Source organism: Cavia porcellus, unplaced genomic scaffold (assembly GCF_034190915.1).
Source record: "Cavia porcellus strain 051 isolate PalLab524CR breed Dunkin Hartley unplaced genomic scaffold, mCavPor4.1 scaffold_32, whole genome shotgun sequence".
In the NCBI taxonomy this organism is placed as follows: Eukaryota; Metazoa; Chordata; class Mammalia; order Rodentia; family Caviidae; genus Cavia; species Cavia porcellus.
The window spans coordinates 45073552-45099480 of record NW_026947515.1 but is presented as its reverse complement, the minus strand read 5'-3'; the positions used below and the strand labels follow the sequence as shown (position 1 = coordinate 45099480).

Genomic DNA, 25929 nt, shown 5'->3' with positions numbered 1-25929 from the left:
GATTGTCTTATTATTGAGTTGTAACATTTGTTAAAGTGGTCTGGATACTAGATTATCAGATGTATGATTTGCAAACATTTTCTGTCATTTTTGTGGACTGTCTTTTCTTTCTTTTGATAATATTTTTCATTGTATGCAAATTTTTAAATTTTGATGAAGTCCAATATGTTTTTTATTTGATTCATTGGGTTTTCAGGGTCATAACTAAGGAATTGTTTCCTAACATAAGCTCACAAAGATTGCTACCTGTATTTTCTTTTAAGAGTTTTATAGTTTTAAATCTTATATGTGGATTTTTAAAATCCATTTTTAAGTTCATTTTTCCATATGATGTGAGGTAGGGATCCTCTTCCTCCCCCTCCTCCCCTTCCTCCTCTTCTTCTTTTTGACACAGAGACCTAGTTGTCTCAACAATGTATGTTGAAAAGGCTGTCCCCACCCCCATAAAAGTGTTAAGGGACCTTTGTCAAATATCATTTGACCATTTGTGTAAGAGTTTATTTTTGGACTCTCAATTTTATTCCATTCGTATTTATGTATGTTTTTATGCCAAAGTCACAGTATCTTGATTTCTGTAGCTTTACATAGTTTTGAAATCAAGAAATGTTTGTCTAGCAAACATTTCTATTTTTCAAGATTTTTTTGGCCACTCTAAGTTTATTGCATTGACATATAAGTTCTAGAATTAATTTAGCAGTTTCTGCAAAGAAGCCAAAACATTTCTGAAAAATATTTCAAAATTTCTGTGGGTCTATCTGGTAGTATTGTTATCTTAATTTTTTTTTTTTGTACCAGGGATCAAACTCAAAACCTTGAGCTTGCCAGGCAGGTGCTTATGCCACTGAGTTAAATCCCTGGCCCCTAATTAAGTTTTCTAGTCCTGAAACCTGGAATGTTTTTCCAATTATTTAGGTCTTCCTTAATTTCTGTCAATGACATTTATAGTTTTCATTGTCTAAGTCTTTTTAAAAATTTATTTTGATTTTATTTTACAGTGAATAAAACCAAGCAAAATAAAACAGAACAAAGCCAATCAAATCCTAGCTTGAGTTCGAGACCCAGGTTGATAGAATCAGGAAATACAATATAGTTCACCTGAACCTTGTGGGGAGGGAGAGTAGTTGTGCTTAACAAAGGGCACCGTGTTAGACTTGGCTGTGGTGGGGACCTGCTGAGAGGCTGAAGCTCTGCTGGTGGGTGACACTGGTGACATAGAACTTACACTGCACCGTAAAGTGCACGTCTGCTCTAGGAGACCCTTCATACTTCGATCATGGGATGATTTCCTTAAGAAGGTTGGGCTCTGGAAAAGGCAACTGGGGATTCTGGTCACAGAAAATGCTGGAGCTGAGCCCAAGGCCTGGAGGCTACAGTGTGTGCAGTAACCACTCACAGCAAACAGTCAGCTTCTGTCCAGCACCTTCTCCCTCTGTCCAGCACCTTCTCCCTCTGTCCAGCACCTCTCCCTCTGCTAATGGTCCAGTGCGTCTGCCAGCTGTTTCCATTAGCATGCCTCACTCAGAGATCTAGGACTGGCGGCCAGCACCTGCAGCAGAATGACCAGCACCCCATCCTGGCAGTCAGAGCAGCCCCCGACCAGCCATCCTTTACTTCCCTGGACATTGCTGTTCTTGAGCAAGCCGTTTGCCCCAGTTTACCCTGCATGGGCGTCCCATCCCACACCTCTGCACCACCCCTTCCTACCACCAGGTCTTGCCCACTCTACAAAAGCTCCACCCTAGGGAGATTCTTCCCGGTTCCACTCCAAGGAATTGCTCTTGGCCAAGATACAGTGCTTGATCTCTCTGAGATCCGAGTTTATCATGCATGCAGCTGAAGTTGTCCTGGTTTTTACTTGGGTAGGTAGTACTGTTCAGACCTGCTGAGGGCAGAATGGGCTACGTTGTTACTACTTCAAATGCACTGAAATATAACTTAGATACTCTACAATTCATCCATTTAAAGAGTGCAACACAATGCTTTTTTTTTCTGGTATATTCATAGAACAGTGCAATCACTGCCCCATTTAGCATATCCCCCCAAATAAATCATTATGTCCCCCCAAATAAATCCTGTACCCATTAGCAATCATCCTTGTTTTGCTTTTGGTCAACATTATTAAACTGTCTTGCTGTTGCCAGATAATCGTAACCATCCTGCCTGGTGATTGCCGGCGGTGACTTTCAGGTGAGTGAATGGCACAGGTAAGGGTGTTCAGAAACACTTAAGGCGTTGGTGAGGACAGCACCAGCTGACAGAGGAAGGAGGAGGCACAAAGTGGGAGGAACAGGGGAACAGGCCTGAGCCTGGACCTGGAGCACGACCTCAGGGGTGAAAGAAGCAAGAATAGGGGCTGGAGGTTTAGCTCAGCGGCATAAGCGCCTGCCTTGGAAGCAGGCAGTCGTGAGTTCGATCCGCGGTACAGATAAAAACGAAAAAGACCAAAACAAACAAACAAAAAAAGAAACAAGGATAAGAGGCTCTGCTGGTCATCTGGAGGTGAGGGAGGGTGGAGACAAGTGCTTCTCACCACCTGGGGTGGGTGAACAGGCAATTAATCACGGAACCCCACGCACAGCTTTCCCCCGGGGATTGAAGGAACCTGATTTTGGTCGGGTGCATTTGGGAGCCTGAGGCCGTCTCTGGCAAGGCCTACAGTGAGCAGCAGATCTGGCACTCAAGAGGAAGGACAGGGTTGGGTAGGCCCGGAGTAGTGGTGCGTGACTGCGAATTCCAGGCCAGCCTTGGTCACATATTGACACTACTTCCAAACAAACAAAAAACAGTTAAAATAAAGAGGACCCGGGGGCACTGGCTATTCTGGGGAGGTAGAGGAGGTTGGGTTTGGCACAATGCTTTGAGAAGGCGCAGACCGGCAGCGGCGAGGATCGGGGCCTGGCGGGCAGCGCAGGTGGGAACCAGCGGCCGAGGCCGGCCGGGTGCACAGAGCCTGCGGGGGCCGCTGCTTCCCTCCGCCCGCGGCGTCTCCGCGCGCTCGCAGGGCGGGTTCTGCTCCTCACGAGGGCTTCAGGATCTCGCGCGCCCCGCCAGGCGTGGCGTGGCGTGGGGTGGCGAGCAAGCCCCTTCCCCACCTGTGTCTCTTGCTCCCACACCCCGGGGCTGTCGGGCGCCCGGGGTCCCTACCCCAGCAGCAGCGCACAGCCGACGGCTGGGGACTCCGCCGCCCTCTTCCGAGCCGGGAAAGTTGGAGAGTTTGGCGGACCCGGAGCGGCCCGGCTCGGGCCAGGGGTGGCGCTGCGGGGGACGGGCAGGCGCGAGGGCCAATGAGCGCCGCCGCCCGCCCGCGGCCCTGCCCCCCGGGGCCCGGGGCCCGAGCGCGCGAGCCGGGCTGCCCAGACGCCGCTGGCCGAGGCGCGCTGCGGGTCTCCGGCCATGCTTGGCGGGGCTGTCCCGCGTCCGGCGCGAGGCTAGTGGGTGACACCGGGGCCCGGCTGGCCCGGCCATGCCGCTGGAGACCGAGGACGCGCTCTACGTGGCGCTGGAGCTGGCCATCGCTGTGCTGTCGGTGACCGGCAACGTGCTGGTGTGCGCGGCGGTGGGCTCGTCGAGCGCGCTACAGACGCCCACCAACTACTTCCTGGTGTCCTTGGCTGCGGCCGACGTGGCCGTGGGGCTGTTCGCCATCCCCTTTGCCATCACCATCAGCCTGGGCTTCTGCACGGACTTCCACAGCTGCCTCTTCCTCGCCTGCTTCGTGCTGGTGCTCACGCAGAGCTCCATCTTCAGCCTCTTAGCCGTGGCGGTGGACAGGTACCTGGCCATCGGCGTCCCGCTCAGGTGAGGCGCATGGGCGCCCGGCCAAACCCAGGGCCCCAGCTGGGCCGGGGTGGGGGCGGCCGGGTGCGCGGAGCCGTGGTTCCCAGCCTGGAGGGTGTCGGTCCCCGCCGGAGCCCCTGCCCGCGCTGAGACCCCTCCGTGCCTCGGAGCACGACCCGCGAGTCTCCGTCCTCGCGGGCGCGCTACATAGCGGGTTCCTCCAACGGGACCTGCGTCGGGACAGGTCTAGGGCTTCCGGGAGCTTCAGCTATCGATGTGGCGACCCCTGGGGAGCGGGGGAGCTGGAGGGGGTGGTCGTGACGCCACTGCTGCGGCGAAGGCGGTTTCCCCGTCCCTGGTCCCTCGCTGTCCTGCGATGGGGTCCGAGAGCGGCCGCCGTACGGCGGGGCACCGTATCCAGACGCGGCCCGATGGATCTGGGGACCGGGGAGGCTTCTGCCAGAGGCATGCTACGTTGGACGTTGGGAATTTGCGCTTTTTGAGTGGACACTGTTTAAGTCCTAGCTTCACTGCAGAACGTGCCTGAAGCAAAATGAGGCAGCCAGGCAGAGCCGAGGGGACAGTGTCAGAAAATTTGGGGGGAATGCTGTGGACACAGGCCCCTGCAGGTTTAACGGTGACTCAAATCACCTCTGAATACTTTGTAAGAGTTGCAGAGCTACTGGTTCAGCAAATACTAACGAGCAGCCTTAGAGCCTTCTTTCTTTTGTGTAACCCTGTTTGCAAGGCCGCCAGGGCTTCGGAAAAACGAGGGCGAACCTGTCTGCTCTCTTTGATTGCTTAGAGCAACTCTCCCTTTTCCCGCACTGAAGAGACATAGAATTCAGGAGCCAGTTAGGAGGGGAGTGGATCTCCCTATGTAGCTGGTAAATTCAAAGTTTAAGGTTTGTTGAAAATATTTATTCTTTGTCTTTAGTGTCTGGGTCCTTTTGGCATTTCTGAGGTCAGTTTAGGATCTTTTTAGATTTGAAGCTGAGACACGGAAACTTAAGTTACAAGAGTGGGAAGGGATTTCATTTATTGCCAGCTACCTGTAGGGCTATTTGTTTAAATGTTTAGCCTTTAATTCTTACAGTAATTCCAGAGGGCAGATGCTGTTACCTGCATCTTGTGGACGAGGGGCTGGTGGCCCATGAGACGGGACTCTTGCTCAGGATGGTGCCTCAGTTACGAGTGTCAGAGCTGGGGTGGCACTGTGTTCTCATCGGTGCCCTCAGGCTGTCTCCGAGGGCTATGTGGCACCAAGTTTGAGAAAGGGAGCAAAGCTCTGCTTTTTGGTTGAGGATCCTGCCTGCAGTAAACTGGCGACTGGAAGGGAAATGGATTTGTGTGAATTGAGCAGGAGAATGTTCCCAGAAGCCTTTTTAGTACGAGATATGTTAAGCCTGGTCCCAACGGAACCAGAACAGGAACAGGAACCTCCTTCAGGGCGGGCTGTGGGCCTGAGGTTTTATCTGGGCTGTTCTGTGTGTGCTGTTGCCCTGGACACCTGACCAGGAAGCTTCATGCATCCCATCAGATGTGAGAGAGCCCAGGGGTCTGAGGCTGGGGGTGGCTCAGCATTCCCGTCACTTTTAGGGATCTCCTCCATGACTCTTGGCCCTTGGAGTGGTACTCATGGCGTTTAGGACTTTTTTGCATGCAGCAGGGCAGTCACATGCCTCTGCCTGAGTTGCCCACCTAAGGGAAGCCCCTTGGGCTTGACTGTGGCAGAGACTCAAAGATACCCAGCTCACTTGGGAGTTACTGCCACGTGGATGGAACAGGAAATTCATAAAAGTTTGAATCTGGTCAGTCTTGTCCTGGGTGGGGTCTTGAAAAAAAATGGGTGTGAGTGTCTTAAAGGGAAAGCTGTGAATCACAGGCTCCTAACCTGTTTGCATTTGCCAAGGCAGGAAGGTGACATGTAGGTGAGGGGCTGGAAGAATTCAGAGTGGGGTTGCCAGGAGACATGCTCTATCTCCATCTTCCAGCAGAGCTCAGAAGTCTAGGAGAGGTGCACAAGCGGCTTTGCCAGCTCCTGTCCCAGGAAGGAATGGGTGTCTGACCCATCCATCACTCCGGCGCCCTCCTTGATGGGCTGGAGTTTTACTTTGGGACCTTGGTTTCCCTGCACCCTCCGGGGAGCTGGTAACCTGAGGCAGGCCTTCAGCCTTCAGCTTTTTCAGCATGTTAAGGTGCGACCCCTGTGACCAGGTTAAAAATGTAAATTACAGGGAGTTAGATGCATGTGCCTGTAGGGCCAAATGTGCAGGGACTGAGGCAGGAGGATTTTTTGAGCCCAGAGTTTTGAGACTAGTGTTTCAAGGAAAATGCAGATTATAAGGCCCAGCCTGGCCTCTACTGAAACAGAATCTTGGGGTGGAGTATGTATGGGGTTCCAGTAGTGTTCCAGGATCTTCTAGTTTTACCAAAGTTTGGGGACACTCATAGATTACTGAGGACTTGAGGCTCCTTTTGCTTGATTGACATAGGCTGGGTACTAGAGTGACCTCTGGCTAGGCTCTGAGGCCCTCCAAGGGGATGAGGAGCTATAGGTAGAGTCAAGTAAGTGGCTGTGCAGGAAAAGGTTTCTCCCTGAAGCCCATGGTGAGAAGAGCGAGCTCCGGGGAGTGTGCTTTAGGCCTAGGCGCCTCCTGCCTGGGCGGAACCGTTCTTGGACTTGACTCTAGTTCAGTGGTTCTGTAGGCTCAAAAGTATCCATGCCTCAAGGCTGTGAGTGTGAGGTTCCCATCCGTCAGCCAGCTCCAGGGTGTTTACCAGAGTAAAGGAGATGATCACACTGGAAGAAAGGGAGCCCAGAGGGGAGGCTTCACAACTTAAAGAACTAATAATAACCTTGGGCTTGACTTGAGAAGGGGGTGACTGCTCACACCGGCCACTGCTTTGCCTTCAGTGAAGTGTCCATTTCTTCTGATTTGGTGCGTGGACGGTCTGATGGAGGGTTCAGCCCAGGGAGCTGTCAGGAGTGGGTGGGGATAGGGGTGGGCAAAGCCGGTGTGCGGACATGGGCTCTGGGAGGCGGGCTATGCATCTGCCCACAGCTGCCCCTGGCTGTCACTTCGCACTGTGGATGGTTCGGGTTCCAGTTCCTCCTCCCAAATTTAATCCTGTTTCCTTTCATGCCACACCCACGGCTGAGCTCAGGGGTGACTGACTCACTCCTGGGAGCCCTCCCTGCACTGCTCCAAGGTCTCAGTTTCCCTTTGCACTGAGGGCCAGGTATTTTCCCAGGGGAGCTGAAGGAGCCTGTTGGCAGGAAGTGTTTGGCTAGCTGGTCCCAGAACTGAGGGGACATGTTTGTCTGTCCCGCCTTTGGACCCTGGCCCTGTCATTCTTCCTGATCATGGCCACACTAGGGTTTTGTTTTTTTTTGTTGTTTTTTTTTTGTTTTTTGCTGTGCTCAGATACCTAGTCTGACAGGTAGGTACTAAAGATTTCTCTGCAGGACTTTGTGCCTAGGTTAGAAATGTGGCCTCCACTTCGGGTGGAAGTTGTCAGGGGATTCTGAATGTTTATTTCAGAACTTAAAATTTGAAGCTGTGTCTGACATGATGGCACACATCTGTAGTATCAGCTCCTCAGGAGGCGGAGGCAGGAGGATGGTAGGTTCCAGGCCAGCCTGAGCAACTTAGTGAGACCTTGTTTCAAAATTTAAAAACTATTGGAAACAGAGCTTTAGTGCTCCTTGGGTTCAGTCCCTAGTACTGTAAAGACAAACAACCCCATACCATATCCCACAGGATTTGTATTTAATCCTGTTTAAAAATAAAGCGGGTGGGGCTGGGGATTTAGCTCAGTGGCATAAGCACCTCCCTTGCAAGTGTGCGGTCTGAGTTTGATCCCTGGTACCAATAAAAACGAAAAAGACCAAAAAAAAAAAGTGGGAAGAAAGATGTTCAGCTCTGGTCTCCCCCTCCAGCCTGCCCAAGGACTCCCTCCTTAGTCTCCCTTCTTTCCCTTTAATCAGCGTTCGGCGTTATCTTTCTCTACCAGATCATCCCTATAGTATTGACTAAATAGTGGCCCTTCCAAAGATATGCCTTGTATATGGTTAAAAATGAAGGAGAAGGATGAGAGAGGGAGAGAAAGAAAGCAGGAAGGAAGGAGAGTAGAAAGGGACAGAAGAGAGAAACTTCCCTTGTGGACTGTGAGCCTCCCGAGAGGCTTCTGTGGATTCCCTGGGCGGCCTGGCAGAGCGGTTCCATGCTCACTGTATAGACGCGCATCGTCTCCAAACTCCAAAGACCAGAGTGCTGGTGCCACAGGCTAGCAGGGCAGGGACGGCTTCCCTGCAAGATCCGCTGGAGGCTTCTGGCTCTGGCCTCTGATAGGTTTCTGTTGTTTTAAAGCCACCAAGCTTGTGGCACTTCAGTGAGTGACCCCAAGAAGCCAGACATAGCACGAACAATGCCAAATCAACTCTCCCTTGACCATACCCGCTGTGCCACACCTTTGCTTTGCTCCACAGCAAATTGTTAAAAAGTCATCCAGTCCGCTGCACCTCCATTGGCACCTGGGTAGCACTGATGGCTCCTGTCCAGGCACGCGCACAGCATCTGCTTTGGGCTGATCTTGTCACTTCCCGGACCGCTCTGCACATGCCCTCCGGGCAGCTCTTGACAGACCCTCACCCAGTTCTGCTGGGCTCCCACAGCCCCTGCTTTATGACCTGCTGCGCCGTAACCTTTTCCACACAACTGCTGGGCAGGATGATTTAAACCTAATGTTAGTCATACCGTTCCCTTCCATAGCTCTGCAATCCAAGTGGCCTGAGTGACCGGCCTCTGCCACCTCATCGTGTGCCGTCTTAGCGCTTGGTCCCGGCTCTACCGTACCCCAGATCTGAAGCGGCATCTCTCTGCTGTTGTATTTATTTGCCCCAACTGGTTACCCCATCAATCTATGTCTTTGCGTAGTCATGGAATCTTCCTGCTCAGAGCGTGAGCTCTGTGAGGCGGGGCTCTGTCTTACATTCCAGGACCCAGCACTTGGCATGCTGCCTGGCAAGAGGAGGGGTCCCACACTGGTGACGAGTGGGTGACTTATTGGGAAGAGCTTGCGTCAGGGCGCATCCTGCCCAGGGAACAGCTGGGACAGGTGTGGGGGGCCACTGCAAACAGAGGATGTGGGATGGGAAGGCCTGGGATGGCACATTCATAGTAAGCGCCAGCTCTTCAGAGAGATAGTATCAGAAGTTGGTGCGATAAATTCTGTTTTGTTTTTTTTGTTTGTTTTTTTCCTTTTTATTGGTACCCAGGATCGGACTCTCGACTGCCTGCTTGCAAGGCAGGCGCTTATGCTGCTGAGGTGAATCCCCAGCCCCTCGTTTGTTTGTTTTTGAGACAGTGGTCTTACTGTGTTGCTGGCTGGGCCTGAACTCTTAGGCTCAAGTCATCTTGCTGCCACAGCCTCCCAAGTAGCTGAGACTACAGGTGCATGCCACCATACTTGGTTGGTCCAGTAAATTTTAATGAAGAAACAAGGGAAAATCATCCTCTTGAGAGGATCCCTCACGGGCCCAGGAGAGGATGGGGTAGGAGGAGGTGGGCACAGATGTCCAGCGAAGGCTGAGCAAGGCCTGTGCCATGGCGCAGAGGGCTGGGCTGAGCAGGTGACTGTGTACTTTGGGTGCAGCCTGCAGGTTCTGCTGTTTGCTCTCAGTGCTGGCAGGAGTCACCTGGGCCTGAGTGTTGCTCTGTGTCACTTATCCTGAATTGTTAGCATCCAATCCCCCCCCTTTACTCCCCGCCTGAAGCACAAAGCCAGGGACCTTAGAACCAGCAGCGCTGGTCTGAGGCTATGTTTATGTTGCTTAGGGGGTCTCCAATTTGGCGGGGTGTGGGGGGCTTGTTCCTGGGCATATGGATGCCCTGCTAGGCACACGTGGCCACCCAGGGGCCCAGGTCTGGTGTGGTCATGAGGTCCTCCAGTCTGTCTTGGAACCAGATTGGAACTAGGGCCACAGTGTCTGGAAGGTACCTGAAGGTCCTGTCCTTGGCTGGTGACAATCTCGGTGACAGTCATGAAGAACACGTGGGGAGATGCAGGTAGAGTTGGCGAGTGGCGTTGGGACTGTGACAGGTGTGCCCTGAGTGGGGTGGCTAGGAGAGACCCTCCAGCTGCCTCTGGCCCCGCCCTGGGGCTGGGTCTGGAGCTGCCCCCCACAGTGCTGCTCTGAGCCCCGCCAGGGAATCAGCACCTTAGAGGAGCATCGCCCTCCATTTGTGAGACGTGTGTGCTCCTCTGATTCTCTGGAGTGCAACCCTGTGTGGAAGAGCAAAAAGAAACGGTTTCACAAGCTAGTCTGTGTTCCTCAGTGACCATGCCTGGGTCTCCAGGCCCGTGTGACCAGGCTCTTGTAAAACTCTTGTCTCACTGTCTCGCCCTTTTGGTCTGTCACCTTGTAGTGCAGCATGGTTGTACCCGCTGGGACAGATGTGGGGAAATATGTCCTCACCCGTCCCGGACATTGTGGTTTGCACTACTGTGTGAATAGCAGCCACAATTTTTGAAACCTTTTCTGTGGGCAGGCACCTTGCATGCCTCATCTTGGCTGTTTTTTTGTAGGTATTGGGGGTTGAACCTAGGACCTTTGCACTGAACTACATCTCCAGCAGCCCATTCAGCTCATTTTTTATTTTTTATTTTGAGACAGGATTGAACTTGTAATCCTCCTGCCTCAGCCTCCCTGAGGGCTGGGATCACAGGCATGCACTACCATGTTCTGTTCTCTGCTAATTTGTATTATGGCTGTATGAGGGCAGACACTTCACAGATGAGGAGACTGGGGCTCAGAGGGTTAAGTTCAGCCCGGGTTCCACAGAAGCTGGGGCTGGATAATCCAGTGCCTGGGAGCCTTCATGTGAACAGTTTAGGGGTGACTCGAAACACTGTGGTCATTGTACAGCACCCCTTCATGAACGGTGCTGTCTAGCAGTAGATGAAGGAGGACACCAAGGGGTTGTGATGGGGTCTTGTAAATATTATGTGGGGCAGAGATGGCTACAGCTGAAGAGTAATGTGGCTGGACGAGGTAAGAGAAGCCTGTAGCTGGGCCAGGGCGTGTACATCTCTCTTGAGTTTGCAGAACAGCTGCAGGAACTGTGGGTTAGCTCATCCACCTCTTTCCTTGCATGGATCGTGGAGGCCCAGCCCTCCCATTACATCAGACTCATGGCTGACCTTCAGGACTTGGGCTTTGGATATGCTGTCCTTCCTTGAGGGCACTGACAAACGTGTACTTGTGGTCTCTGAAGCTAACAGGCTGGAGACAGGGCCATTGGCTGCAACAAACTCCTGGCAGATGGCAGGTGTACCTTCTTAATTAAAGTTCGAACAGACCCTGTTAGGCTGAAGGGGTGGAGAGCTTGGTAGAGGGCTGGTGCTTGAGTCCTTGTGTAGGTGGGATGCGTGGGAGGACAGCGCCTTTGGGCCGCTTGGAGTGGAGCGATGCACGGGAGCAGAGGGCTGGGGGCTTCAGCGATGGGAGCCTCGCACCAGTTGGTGTAAATGGGGCCCAGGGCATGAGTGAGCACCCAGAGCCAGGGGCACAGGGACACACAGAAGGGGGTGGTGGCAGATCGAAGGGATCCCGGAGGCTTGCTGAGGGGTTGGGTTTTGCCCTGCAGGTACTGGTGAATCTGTGGAGGAGGTTTGGCTGTGGGTTGTTTTCCGAGTTACACATCATCCACTGGGCACCAAAGAAAACATTCTGAAGTGCGCACGGCTGCAGAAGCGAAAGTGAGCCGATGCTCCTGCTTCCTCTGTCAGGGAAGCTCCCGGATTGTTTCTGCTGGCATTTCCCTCAGGGTCGTTGACCTCTGATTTTGTGCCACCATCTTTAAGCAGGATCTGTTGACTGTCAACAGGGACAGTGTTCCAGGCAAGAGAGTTGGGAAGGTCAGTCAAGGACGGGGGCTCATACAGGTCTCCCCGACCCCATCTCCTCCAGGTTTTATTTTAATTTTTTCCCTGTGTGTATTTCAGCCTGTTTTTCTAATTTCATCAATTTGTAGATAGTCTCTGTTGACCATCAAGAAAAATGAGAAAAAGTATGTCGCCATCCTTATTTCCAAGTGTCTGCATTGTGATTTCTGTCAAGTGTTTTATTAGTTGGCGGGCGCTGCTGTTGAGTCACACTGTTGTAGAGAAACGCCTGCTGGCTGCTGGGGTGGCACATGCTTGTGATCGCAGCTACTCGGAGGCTGAGGCAGGAGTTCATAAGCAGAGCCCGGCCTGGGGCAACTTCGCAGAGCCCTTCTTAGAGAGAGCTGGGGTGTATCTCAGTGCTTCCTGGGTCTGGTTCTCCAGTACTGCGAGAAAGAAGCAAAGAGGGGCTGGGGATTTAGCTCAGCAGCATAAGCCTTGCAAGCACGTGGTCGTGAGTTCGATCCCCAGTACCGATTAAAAAGAAAGAAAGAAGCAAAGAGAGAGAAAGGAAGAGAGAGGGGAAGAGAAGAAGACAAGAAAGAGGAAGAAAGAAAAAAGGAAGGAAAGAGAGAAGGAGAAAGGAGATGTACTGTAAAATAAATCACCAGACTCATTTCTGGTTCTCCAGTTTTCCTAAAAGCAACGACTGTTTCTTAACCCTACACCACAGCGGCTTTTATTTTCGAGATAGGATCTCGCTATGCAGCCCCGACTGGCCGTAAGCTCCTGGTGTTCAGCCGGGGTCCCAGGCATGAGCCACCACCCCCAGGTTACCCCAGTGGTGCACCGGACACACTTAGGTTCCAGCATTGCTTTATGCTGTCGGAGTCTGTACTGCTTAGATTTATTTTATAACTAATAAAATGTCTCGCACTTTCGTATCTGGAGACGGGAAATGGCTGTCCACTTGCGTACATCTCCCTGGCTGCACAGCAGGACAGTGTGGCCGGACAGGGACTGCAGCCCTACCCCAGCACCCCGCTTCTCCAGAGAAGGCTCCCATCCTAGGTTGGATGGGTTCTGTTTTTAGATGCTGTCGGTTGCTCAAATTTAGGCCGCGTGTTAGTCTGCTGCACGTTTAGGTCTTGCGTTTCTGTCTGGTAAAGGAAGAAATGTGTCTCCCGCCTCCTTCGGCTCTGGATTGCCGAGCTGGACGTGCGCTGCGTGTGCGGCCCTGGTGACTGCTCACTGCCCCCTGGAGTGCTTCTACCATTTCTTGCATTTCGTGTTTTTTGTTTTTCTTCTTTCTAGGCTTCCTTGTCTGCTGGTTTGTGTAGACAGCCTTAGGTTATTTTTTTCAGCACATGGGAGGGAGCTTTCTGGTTTCTTAAGTATCATACTTGCCTGGCCCTTTGGAAAAGGTTCAGAGCTGTTTTTCTCGTAGGTCTGAAGGCATTCCTGACACTCAGTGTTGCTCAAGAACTCCGATTCTTGTGTATGACTCTTATTTGTAACCTGTATTTCCTCCCTGGGAAGCTTTGAGATCCTTGGTATTTGCTTAATGATCAGGAATTATGAGACAGAACCTCAGTAAGTGGCTGAATGCCCAGGCTGGGCTTGAATTTGTGATCCTCTTGCCTCGGCCTCCAGAGTAGCTGGAATTACAGGTGTGCACCAGCCCTTTTAAAGGCTGTTTTGTTTTTTGTTTTTCAGTGCTGGAGATAGAGCCAGGAAGTGAGCATGTCAGGGAAGCAAGTGCTCTCCCACCGTTCCATTTCTGGAATTCTTTTTTTTTTGAGACAGTATCTTGCTATGTAGCCCAGGCTGACCTTGAACTTGTTGTTTCCCTGCCTCAGCCTCTTGAGGGCTGGATTACAGATGGGCATTTCTAGATCCCCCCTTTTTGACTTGGATTTGTCTCTGTAATACTCTCTCATAGATTCTAATATAGTCACAGCACTTCAGTTTTTTATTCTTCTCTAAGAGTTCCTTGACTTTTTGGTGTTCTTTCTTCTTAAAATTTTAGCCCTTGTAGTTTTAATTCAGGATGAAATTATATTTAACTGGTTTTTTTGGACACATGTGGTTCAGATGCCTTCTTGTGGCAGAGTGCACCCCGTCTTCCACACCTAGGTCTCAAGCCTCGGCTTAGGGAGGGGCGTCAGGCTAAGGGGCCACACTGCAGCTCTGTGGGGTAAGGACAGTCCGCCGTGCTGGGCACAGCCTTTCACTTGCTTTCTGTTCCTCTCCTGGATCCCTTTTTTGTCTCTTTTGTGCCAGCTTGGAGCTCTCCTCCCAGCCGTCACTTTGCACCTCTGTGGCCCATCCTGCTGATCCTGCCTGCCTTCTGTTTCTAGAAATGCACCAAAACCTTCTGTTCTGTGTTTAGGATGGTTATAAATTATTTATTTTTATGTCTGCACTGTCATTTAAATGTGCTCTTGTGAACCTGCTATACAGAGGTAATCCCAGCCACTCAGGAGTCTGAAGCAGGATGATCTTGAGTTTGAGGCCTAAGAGAGCAGCTGGTTGTGGTGGTGTATGCCTGTAATCTCACCAGTTGGGAGGCTGAGGCAGGAGGATTTGCTTGCTACGAGTTGTAGGCCATAGTGAATTCAAGGTTGGCCTGAACTGCATAGTGAGACCTTGTCTAAATAAAATAAAAATTAAATAGAACTGGGGATATAGCTCAGTGGTAGAGCATGTGCATAGCATGCGTGAGGCTCTGAGTTCAAGCCTTATTACTGAAATCAATTGATAGTGTTTCTGTGAGAAGCAATGATCAGGTAAGATTTAGAAGGACAGTGCAGAATTTTCATCAGGTGTTCACTATAGTCAGGTTTGCACTTTAAGGCGGTCACGCTGGGAAGTGGGAAATGACAAGATGATGTGAGGAGGACGGTTCTCATCCAAGCAGGAGGGAGGCAAGCATGGTCGGTGTAGAGAGCCCCTTTCCTGCTCTCCACGCAGTTTGCGAAGTTTATGTGTGTGATCTCATGGGAGTGTTACTGGAATTTTAACAAGTTCATTTGATCTGCCACTTCCAGTATAACTCACACTAGTATTTATAGTTAGGGGATTTGGGGGGGGGGGCTAAATCTAGCCAAGATGGTTCACCAGAACAAAGGCCGTGACCCAGGGCCCAACCCGGCTTGTATCAATTCTCCATGGGGAAGTGGCTCAGGGATGAGGCACAGTGAGAGTGGAGGGAAATACCTGAGTGCTGCCGAGCTGGGCTAGGTAGGAGGCCCGAGATCACCTCTGCAGTGTGCAGAGGAAAGAGATGCAGAGACGGTGATCTGCATAACACAACTGAGGTAGTGTCTAACATTTTGGGGTCAATGCTTCAGCTCTGATGTAGTCTCCACATAGTTGCCATCCTTTCAAAAGTGAAAACTTGATTGAACTTCGTTGCTGGAGTGCTCTTGGTGCTGTAGGAGAAGGTCCCACGCCTCTGCCTGGCCGTTCCTTCTTGCTCTGGGATCTGCGCTCTCTCGGCCTCATCCTGGTCCACTGTCCCGTTTCTCTGCTCTTGGCTTCTCAGGGCGCCTCTTAGCTGCTGGAACTCACTGCGCTGGCTGCTTTGCGCCGGCCCTCCTAGCTTGGCCTGGCCTGTTCTCTTACCTTTCCGCTGACTTTTATTTGCACTGTGCCCCTTTAAAATGACCCAGAGGCCCCCAGGATTCCTTTGCAGCTCTCTGAGTATGTGCAGCTATTTTCCTTGGAATTCGAGGCTTGCTCAAGTTTGCTGTCGCTTCTCTGTTAAGGGCAGTGGTCTCTTACTGTCCCCAATGCTTTGATCAGTCACGGCCTTGTGACATATTCAGGAGTCAGCAGCGGGTGCGGGCGTGTCTGTGTGAACATGTCTCTGTACACGCAGCAGTGTTCTGCGCCGACGTGGAGGGACACGAGTTGCCTGGGGAGAAGATCCAGCAGGGTGTCCTGAGGGACCAGAAGGGAGGAAGTCCCGGTGGGCTTCACGATACAGACAGGGTATGGTCAGCAGTGTGATGGAGGGATGTGTTTCTCTTAGCTTTGGCATCTTTAGAAATCATTAATAACCGAGTTCAATAATTTCAGAGAGTTTTTAAAAAGTATGGAATGTGTGTACGTATAAGGAAAAGGTTTGTGTATGTCCGGTACAGGCACACTTTGAAAAATATGAATACTGTCAATGAAATCCATGTATAAAAGGGCCCACTCTGCCTTCCAATTGCATTTAGAAATTAATATTTCGCTACATTTTCTCTGCCAGAGTCTCTTTTTCCATGTCTTTGTCTGTCTTACCTGTCTGTCTGTCTCTCTGCCTCTCTCTCTCTGTCACACACATACACACCCACACACTTAGGAACTTTAAAGAGCACAGATCGGACATGGTGGCCCATATGTGTGACCCTAGCACTCAGGTGGCTGAGGTAGCCAGCCTGAACTACAAAACACGATCTTGTCTTAAAAAAAGAAAACCCCAGTCCATCATCAGATGCTCCTATTATAATCATTTCTTTATAGCTTGTTGCTTTTTTTTTTTTTTTTTTAGTTCAGGTTCCAGTGAAAAGTCATGCTTGCATTTAATGTTTCTTTACTTTTCTTTCATCTGAAGCAGTTCCTGGGTTTTGTTTTTTGGCTTTGCAAGATACGTGCCTTTTTGAGACTTCTAGGTTGTTTTCCAGAGTGTCCCTTAACTTGAGTTAGGTTGTTTCTTTATGGCCGCATTCGGTGGCAGCACGGTCAACGTGAGAGGTGTGGGGTCCTCCTCAGGCGGGCCTCACGGGACTGTGTGGCGCAGTGTTGGGTGGTAAACTTGGTCCGTGGCACAGCTGAGCGTGCTAGGCTTCTTCACTCTAAGTAAAGCCTTGTGTATTTTTCCCACGTTTGGTCCTTGCCTGCCTCGCTTATTATTACCGTGGTACTTGGCCCCAACTCCTCCTGTACTTCTTCAGTACATACAGTGCTGGTCAGCATTTCTATTTCTTTTACTGGTCATGAATACATTTTAAAGTTCTGGGTTAATTTTGTTTGTGGTGCTGAGGATCAAACCTAGTGCCTTACAGATACTTGGCAAGTGATACTCTACCTCTAAGTTCTACCTCTAGCTCATGGATATTTTAAGAAACCTGTTCAGAAGGCTGGGTGGTGCCACACATCTGTCATCCTGGCACTCAGGAGGCTGAGGCAGGAGGACCACCGCCAGTTTGAGGCCAGCCTGGAATGCATAGTGAGACCCAGTCTCAAAGCAAACCACACGCGTGCGCACACACACACAGAGCCCCCCCCCCCAAAAAAAAAACAAACCCTAAATGAAACCAAATCAAAACAAAAAAACCTGTTCAGAGCCATGCGTGGTGACATATGCTTGTAATTCAAGCACTTGGGAGGCTGAGGCAGAAGGATTACTGCAAGTTTGAGTCCAACCTGAATTGTAGTAGTGAGACCCTGTCTCAAAAACAAACACCATACCTGTTCGGTTTGTTTCCATGGGAAATGTGAAAAATGAGAGCCAACTACTTATCATAGAAATCATAGAAATGCCCCCTCTTCTACAGATAGCTGCTTATAGCTTGTAAGCTCACTGTCACAGACGCATGCCTTGCTTTACTTAAGAGCTACCAAGTGGAGGTTAAATATGTAGCTATGGTTAGAAGCTAAGAGTTCTGGTCTTTTCTTATAAACTCAGCCTCAAGCTGGGCATGGTGGCACACACCTATGATCCCAGGACTCAGGAGCAGGTGGACTGCTGTGAGTTCGAGGCCAGCCTGGGCTACATAATGAGATTCTGTCTCAGACAAATCAACCAAAAACAAAACCCCAGAAAAACAAACAAACAAAAAACCTCCCCCCAAAACAGAATAGCACCTTATAAACTCAGCCTTTCTTTCAACATTTGCTTGCCAGAGACAGTTAAGTGTCTTGAATATAATAGAGGAAGATACAGTCCCTGCCACTGAGGCTCTTGTTGCTCCGCTGGGAGGAGATGGTAGCGTTACATGGGGCCGTAGGAGAGAGGTGCTCGGGGCCGTCATGAGATACCAGAGGAGTACAGGGGGGTACCCAGTACACACTGCTGCGATTCTGATAAAGTTTTTGTACTGTGCTCATACATGTGTGATAGGTAAATAAGGAGAAGATGTTTGCTTTGGTTTACACCCGATTTCACTAGCAAAGGAGTGGGATAGGGTGACAGTTTTAGGGGAAAGCCCTCGGCCTGACTGCTGTGCAGCAGGAGCTCTGCGGGGTCCCAGGAACAAGGAGAGTGAGCACAGTGCTGGTGGCTGGCACGGCTGTCTCAAAGCCACGTCCGAGCCGTGGCTGCGTGCCCAGCATAGTTAACAGCCGCTTGGCTCAGACTTCTGTGTTCACCTGGGCTGTCACGCACCCGTAAGCCTTGCGTAGTCAGTTTTGCTGGGATTTCCACTACTTTGTGTGCTTTTTGTTTTGAGACATGGTCTTGCTCTGCAACCAGGCTTGAACTCACTATGTAGCCAAACTTGGCTTCTAACTGCAATCTTCCTGCCTCAGCCTCCCAGTGCTGGGATGACAGGTGTGTACCACCATGCCTGGCCAATTGCGTGCATTTTTAATAAGCACTGTGGTAGCCACTAGTCCTGCTGAATCGCCTGCCCAGGGGCCCATATGATTTCATGAGTACTTTACTTACAAATTATTGTGTAGGTTTTGAGTGGCCTGCCAGAACCCCGTTTTTCACGTCAGATCTGCTATTTATGTGCAGTGTTAGAGAACATGAAGTTTTCCAAGAATGCATTTATTGCTTTATGGCATAATTTGTATTTACAGAGAAATGAAACTTGGGAGCAACAGCAACTGTAAAGAAAACTGTGCCTAAGAAGCACAGTTTAAGAAGCAGAGATGGAACTCTTTGTGCATTTCCTTAGCAACTTACACTTTCAAAGTACTTCTATACAGGAGGACCTACCCATTACATCTGCACTGAAGGTTGCAGGTTGAGGCGGGGTCTGGAACAGCATTTCTGGTGAGGGGCTCAGGTTCTGTGCAGCGCTAGCTGGACTGTCCCACCTTAGTGTTGCTTCCTTGAGGGTCTCAACTAGGAGCAGCCTGAGAGCTGGGGATTGATCTCTGAGGCTGAGAAGGTGGCCTGGTTTGAGCTGTGGGTTACAGAGCCAGAGCAGGCAGTCCCTGCCCCAGAAGTAGGCCAGCACTTGTCATGCACCCCCCGTTGGTCCCGTCCCTTCGTTACGTAACCTCAGTGTTCACACTGTTCCTTTTTGTTGATTCCTTCCATGTGACTGTTTTTCTATCAATCTCCTTAGCTAATGAGCTCTGCGAGGAGAACGGATGGAGCTGAGCACAGCTCCACACACAGTACTGGGGCACCGCTGTCTCCCACAGCACAGACTTTTCCAGGACACCCTTCAGTGTGTGGACTGCAAAGGCCGACCTTGTTCCTGCTTGATTTACAATAAAGCGAGTTGTTTTCTCTTTCCACTCTTCTCCTGCCTGTCATTTATTTTGCTGTGCTCAGGAAGCTGCTTCTCGTCCTGCCTCACTGCAGTGCTCGGTACCACCGCAGAAAGAGTAGGGACTTCACGGGGACCAGGGAACGGCAGGATGTGAGGAGGTTGGAGCCTGCAGTGGGTGGGGGTGGTGAGGGAGAGAATGGAGATGAGGGTCTCGCAGGCAGCCTTCTGGCATCCTCAGGAGATGTTAGCGACTCCGGCGTTGGCCTCCTGGCCTCATGTGCAGTGCGGCAGCACCTGCCTGTTTTCTGCAGCATCCTGTCTCCTTCCCTGTGGCCAGGCCCGAGGCATGTTGGTCCCATGGGGCCCCGCTACATCCCACCAGCACCCCGCTAGTGTTTCTTCTGCTCTAGGGCCGGGGTGCCCATGGAGTTTGGTCTTGTCCTCCGTAGAATAAAGGGCAAGTGCGGGTCTCGTTTTTTCTTAGGAATAGGCTCCCAAGAGGGCAGCAGAGGCTCCTTCCCACAAACCCCAGTTCCCACGTGCTGCCTGCAGAGTGGGGGCTGCCTGGAACCCAAGAGCAGCTCTGGCAGGAGCAGATTTGTCTTGGCCAGGAGCATGAAACAGCTGACCATGGCTGGTGATAAGGAAGGGCGGGACCTGGACTTTGTGATATGAGCCTGAAAATGACTGCTTTGGGAACGGTGAAAATCAGATTTGATTGGATTTGTATCACTGTAATTTAGTGGCAGAAGATAAATCATTTAATCTGAGCCATGGTTTGTACATCTGTAAACTGGGAATAGCAGCTCTCACCCCTTGAGACATGACTTAATGAGATACATGACACCCGCAGCATACTGTGTGCAAAGGCAGGGGCACAGGTGCTGGTGGCTGTGTGCTACCGATGGTTCTGGGGAGCTGGGGGAGGTACTCTAAGACATCTGTCCCCAAAGCTTGGCATCTGGTTGTATGGCTCATAGGCTGATATGCAAAATGATCTGGCAGTTAGCAAAAAATTAGGAATTAGGCAACTGGGGGAGATTTAGATGGAGAAAAGGGTGATGAACCAAACTTTTTTCTTTTAAAGTTTCAAGTGTCTTTGGCCTATTAAAGATGAAAAAAGAGACCTGGGTCATTAATTTTAGCTTTATGTAAATAATTAACTTTCAGTCCCCTAGTGCTCTCTGTATTTTAAATAGATTGAGGTTCCACCACTCCTTCCCAAACACTGCCCTCTGACCATCACCAAGTCCTTGTGAGTCTCCCGCCCCTGGCCTTTGCTGAGACCTGCTGGTGCCGGGGATACTGCTCCCTACGGCCTGGGCCTGGGCCTCAGGTGGGGCGGGCCTGCAGCTCCTTGGTCCTTTCCGCTCCCTTCTCCAGAGCATCTGCTGTCCTTCCTCCTTTGTCCAGCGGCCTCCCTCTCCTATTCCGAGACCACACGCCCCGAGTCTCAGCCTTTTGCTTTGTGTTCTGCTGCTGACTTTCCCTGTTCTCCACTGAGGCCGCAGCAGCTCTCAAAGGAGGTGCTGCCCCGTCTTGTCACCCCCCAGCCTTCACCTTCCATGCCCTGACCCTTTTAGCCTTCCTCTGCACAGCTGAGGGAAGCAGTGTCCCCCCACGGGCACCTCGGACCCTGCATCGTCCAGCCTCCTCAGAACTGTAATTTCACTTTTTCCCCTCTTTTGGTCCTGGGGATCAAACTCATGACCGCTCTCTCACTTGCCAGGCAGGCGCTTATGCTGCTGAGCTTAATTCCCGGCTTTTCTTTTATCTTCTGACCCTTCTTTCTGCCTATTTTCTCTCTACAGATATTGCCAGCAGCTTCCTAACACCACTCTTAATCTCCTTGCAACCGACCCTTCTCCTAATCCTGTTTCTGTACATTTTAACCCACCGGGAGGAAAACTCTTAGGATTCTCCGTGATTTTTTTCATCTTTCTACATCAGAGTCATTTTCAAGACCTGTTGGTTCTCCCTCCAAAGTGCTTACCCACTTGCATCACATTGGCTGGCACCCTGGCACAAGTCAACATTTTCTCTTGAATCAACTATTGAAATAATTTCTTTTTTTGTTTTTTTTTGGTACCAAGGATTGAACTCACAACCTCGTGCTTACCAGGCAAGCGCTTGAGCCACAGAGCTGAATCCCCGGCCACTGAAATCATTTCTTAACCTTCCTCTCTGCTTCTTTTTGCTTCCCTAAAATCCAGTCTTCACACTGTGGCCAGGTGAGGTTTATGCAACAAAACGGTGCCGTACCTTTGCTTGTGACCCTCCAGTGGCTCCCGTGGCCTGTGAACTGGCTTCCCGCCTCCTCGAGGCCAATCGGCATTTTCTTTTGTTTTCAGGAAGCACTATTCTTCCCCTCTGAAATGTTAGTATGTACCGTTTACCTGGAATGTTTGTTCAGAGTTTTCTCTTCTTTCTTTCTGCATTAGGTGAGGCCGTCCCTGACACCCAGTATGCAGCAAAGTCCTCCTGGCTTTCTGTCACTGCTTTCTGTTCATTCTGGAGTGGCTGAATCCATCCCAATTCACAGTGACACACTTTTATACTTAGTTGCTTTTTTTTTTTTTTTTGGTACTGGGATCAAACTCACGATTTTTCGCTTGCCACACAGGTGCTTATGCCGCTGAGCTAAATCCCCGACCCTTGTTTATTTTCTGTTTCTTCCATTAGTTTATAGTCTATGAGGGCAGGGATTGAGTTTCTAGTAACTCACAGCTGCTCCTCGGATGGAATCAGCTTTTTTTTCGTTATACAAAGCAGTTTGCCATAAAAAGTTACATACATGTGCAAGACGTGGCAGTTTTGAAAAATTTAGATGTAGATGGATTCCTCCCATAGATGTGGTGGGAAACTGGTCCCTCTTTGTACAGGTTACTCCATATATAATATATTACTTTTTAAAAAAAGGTAAAATAAAGACCAGGCGTGGTGGTGCATGCCTGTAATCTCAGCCATTATGAGGCTGAGGCAGGAGGATCACTGCAAGTTCAAGGCCAGCCTGCACTGCAGAGTGAAACCTTATTTCAAAAAAAGTAAAGTAAAAAGCAGCATGATACAGTGCAAGGAACACCGGCTTGAGAGTCCTGACTTCGTTTCTGACCTTTTGTTTGTATTGGCTTATTACAAACTTTGTGTCTCTTTCTTCATTTGTGAAATAAGAGTTGAACTGGAAGAGATGAAAATCCTCTCTAGAATGCATGCCTGTGGTTGTAGGCTACAGAGTACCTTACAGTGATATAGGAAATCAGGACACTGATTTCTTGAACCAGTATATGGTGCCATGACGGTTCCAGGGCTGGGCTAGTCCAAGGGCCTGAGCCCTTCTCCCTTCTGCTTTGCCACTGGCTGTATGGTCGGGCTTCGCCATCATGGTCACAAGATGGCCATACAGTTCTGGGCACCACAGCCTCCCACAAGAGCATCCAAAGCAGTACAGGATGGGCACAAGGACAAAGCTCTCCGCATGGACCTCTTTCCTTTGATCAGGAAACAGAATCTTTCCTTGGGGTCCCCTAACAGCCTTGATGTCATGTCTTGTTTATTGATCAGAACCATCTCACAGTCTGCTCAAACCAATCACCAACAAGAGAACGGAAACGCCATGATTTACTTACCTCAGATAGAATCCACCCACTAGGGCTGACCTGTAATCAGCTGTACTCAACTCACAGGAATCCTATGCAGGGCAGGGCTGGGCAATAGCCTGCCCCCGGACCTAGATTCCAAGTGCTTGGCCTGTGGGAGGCTTCCTTGTTATTCTCCAGGAACTAACTGTGTTACTCACTTCTTTGGTGAGGTAGTGGTATGGAAAAACATTTTTTTTTTAAACAAAAGCTATACATTCCCAAATAAGGAGGGAAGCAAAATATGTTTGGAAATAGACGGATTCACTGGCCAAGAAAAATTCAGTGAGTGCTGAGCGCACTAGGCCACCAACTGAGCTTCCTATTGCCTACAGATACCCTCACAGGGAGCAGAAAAGGTTAGAGATCACGGTAAACTGTGAGGCAAGACATCTGCAAACTGTACCAGCTCTCTTGCATGTTGTGATCACAGCATCAGGTACTCCCAGTAAGGAAAATCTTGCTTTAGATCTGTGTGATAAGTCAAATAGCAAGCGAGAATCGTGTCAGGAGCAGCCCTATTACCAGGAACCCTTTATGTTCTAGGCACTGTCTTGGGGGTACCGATACAAAGGGACAGGGCCCCAGTTCTCAGGAGGCTGGCACTCCACTAAGGGCGAGGCTTTAACACAAGTGCACGTTTGAACGTGTGTGCTCTAAGAGGTGACCCTTGTAAGAGGAACAGGTGTTTTGGCGGAGGCTGAGTAAGGGCAGCATGACCTAGGAGTCCCTGGTTAGGAAAGACGGATACTGTGCGGGTGGCACTAAGGTCTGGAGGGCTCTGCAGGCCATGGAAAATGGGTACTTTCCACAGATAACTCAAAAGTACTGTGAATCAGGGTATTTTCTAGTTTTTCTACTAAAGGTTACTGAAAGATTTTATTTCATTTACTTAATACATTACACTGACTACACTGATTTATAAATTACAATATAGATGACCGGCTACCAATTAGTATTTCCCAAGTTTATTAAGTATGCTATTAGCAGTTCCATATAGACAGAAGCATTGCCAGAACTTTTGTCACCCAACAGTTTGTAGAGAGTCAGAAATGATTCTGCCCATACTGGAAGGCAAACTTCATAGTGAATACAGAGATTTCTTGCTCAGAGCTGCAGAAGTGTGCGGCCTGGCTCCGGGAGGCTTAAAAAGCATTTCATCAGGCCTGTGTTCAAATGTCACTTTATCAGTGCAGCTTCCCTGATCCTGCCAGACCTGACCTTCCTTTACTTTTTCTTTTTTACACCACATGCATCTCGATTGCTATTTATGTGTGCTAATTGTGTTTCCCCCACCAGAACGTAGGTCCCTGAGCATTTAGCAGGGATCTTTGGTTGGTTTTGCCCACTGGCTAGAGCAGCACCTCACAGAAGACCTAGCCTCAAAGGACTTTAGTGGAGATAATGAGCAACCTTTAAACACCTAACCTCTTGTTGCTTACCTTTGTCATTAAAAAGAAATATGTTACTATGAATGCAAATTTTACTGCGCTTGTTAGCGCAGAGTTGCTCGCCCTGTGTGTCTCTAGTGTTGGGGGTAATGCTGTAGTGCCCTGGAGGGCGAACCCTGGAAGATGTTAGGGCAGAACAGAGGTAGAAGTGGGCTTCTGGCCTTTGGTTGCAGAGTACCGTAAACTGACCATAACAAATGATATTCTTTTGAACAGGTATAGAAGTTTGGTCACTGGGAGCCGAGCAAGAGGGGTCATTGCTGTCCTGTGGGTCCTTGCCTTTGGCATTGGATTGACTCCATTCCTGGGGTGGAACAGTAAAGACAGTGCCACCAACAACTGCACAGAGCCCTTGGATGGAGCTACAAATGAAAGCTGCTGCCTTGTGAAATGTCTCTTTGAGAATGTGGTCCCCATGAGCTACATGGTGTACTTCAATTTCTTCGGGTGTGTCCTGCCCCCACTGCTCATCATGCTGGTGATCTACATCAAGATCTTCATTGTGGCCTGCAGGCAGCTGCAGCGTACTGAGCTGATGCACCACTCCAGGACCGTCCTCCAGCGGGAGATCCATGCGGCCAAGTCACTGGCTATGATCATGGGGATTTTTGCTCTGTGCTGGCTTCCAGTGCATGCTATCAACTGTGTCACTCTTTTCCAGCCAGCTCTAGCTAAGGATAAGCCCAAGTGGGCAATGAACACAGCCATTCTCCTGTCACATGCCAATTCAGTTGTCAATCCCATCGTCTATGCTTACCGGAACAGAGATTTCCGCTATACTTTTCACAAAATCATCTCCAGGTATGTTCTCTGCCAGACTGATCTCAAGAGTGACAGTGGGCAGGCTGGAATACAGCCCGCTTTCAGCATGGGATTATGACCTAGGCTCTGCCTCTTGGAGAGAAGGCACAGATGCAAACTAAACAATGGGACAGGATACGACTGGCTGATTCTTACTGTGAAAAGCAGCCACGCTCACAAGCACATGGCTGCCTCTTTGAGTACTTGCCTAAAGTTACTGTGTATCTGGTTGATACTACATGCTATTAGTAGGCTCCAAGGATTGACAAATATATTTATGGTCCTGTTTGCCTGCTTTTAGTGTGTGGGTGATGCTGACAGCTTGAATGGATTCTAAAACTTCAGAAGAGTCTGCCTCGTTCATGGTCAAAAATGACAGTTTACTATGAAATACTGTGAACTATTACATTGCAGATATTTTTAACATAGAGGCAGTGGAAAAATAAAAATTGTCTGTATTAATCTATACTTGTTCTCAGGAGGGTAATCAAGAACACTAAAAGTTTGAATCTTCAAACAAGAAGCTGCCAGTTTGAATCTTCAAACAAGAAGCTGCCCTATTAAGGAATGATATTCTCCTAAGTTCCCAAGTAGAATTATCATCAAGTAACAATTGTAAGCTCTGTTCTTTTCCATATACAAAACACTACTGTAGAGGAAGAAGTTGGAAAAATGGGATCCCTCCTTAGGCAAGGCAATTCTGCCTTCTAAAGCTAGGTATGAATTGCGCTTCTCTCCCAAGTTCAACTTCATTGAGGTTGTTGGAATCCAATGTGAAAATTCTACTAAGCAAAATTATAAAACTGTATTTTATGAAATAAATTTTTTTTTTTAAAAAAAGTTAAGGGGCTGCACTGGCATGTCATACACAACTACCTGTACTGCCTAGATAATACATGTTAACCTGCGGGTTGCTTAAAGGTGATCATTCTCATT

At 49.7% G+C, this 25929-nt stretch overlaps 1 protein-coding gene across 1 annotated transcript; it reads left to right on the top strand.

Moving 5' to 3' along the window:
- The first annotated feature begins 3330 nt into the window (after positions 1–3330).
- On the top strand, positions 3331–25833 carry Adora2b (adenosine A2b receptor). The gene is made up of 2 exons (XM_063242476.1): positions 3331–3798; positions 24409–25833. The coding sequence occupies exons 1-2, from the start codon at positions 3464–3466 to the stop codon at positions 25070–25072; spliced, it is 999 nt and encodes a 332-aa protein (XP_063098546.1). The 5' UTR covers positions 3331–3463; the 3' UTR covers positions 25073–25833.
- Positions 25834–25929: the final 96 nt, after the last annotated feature.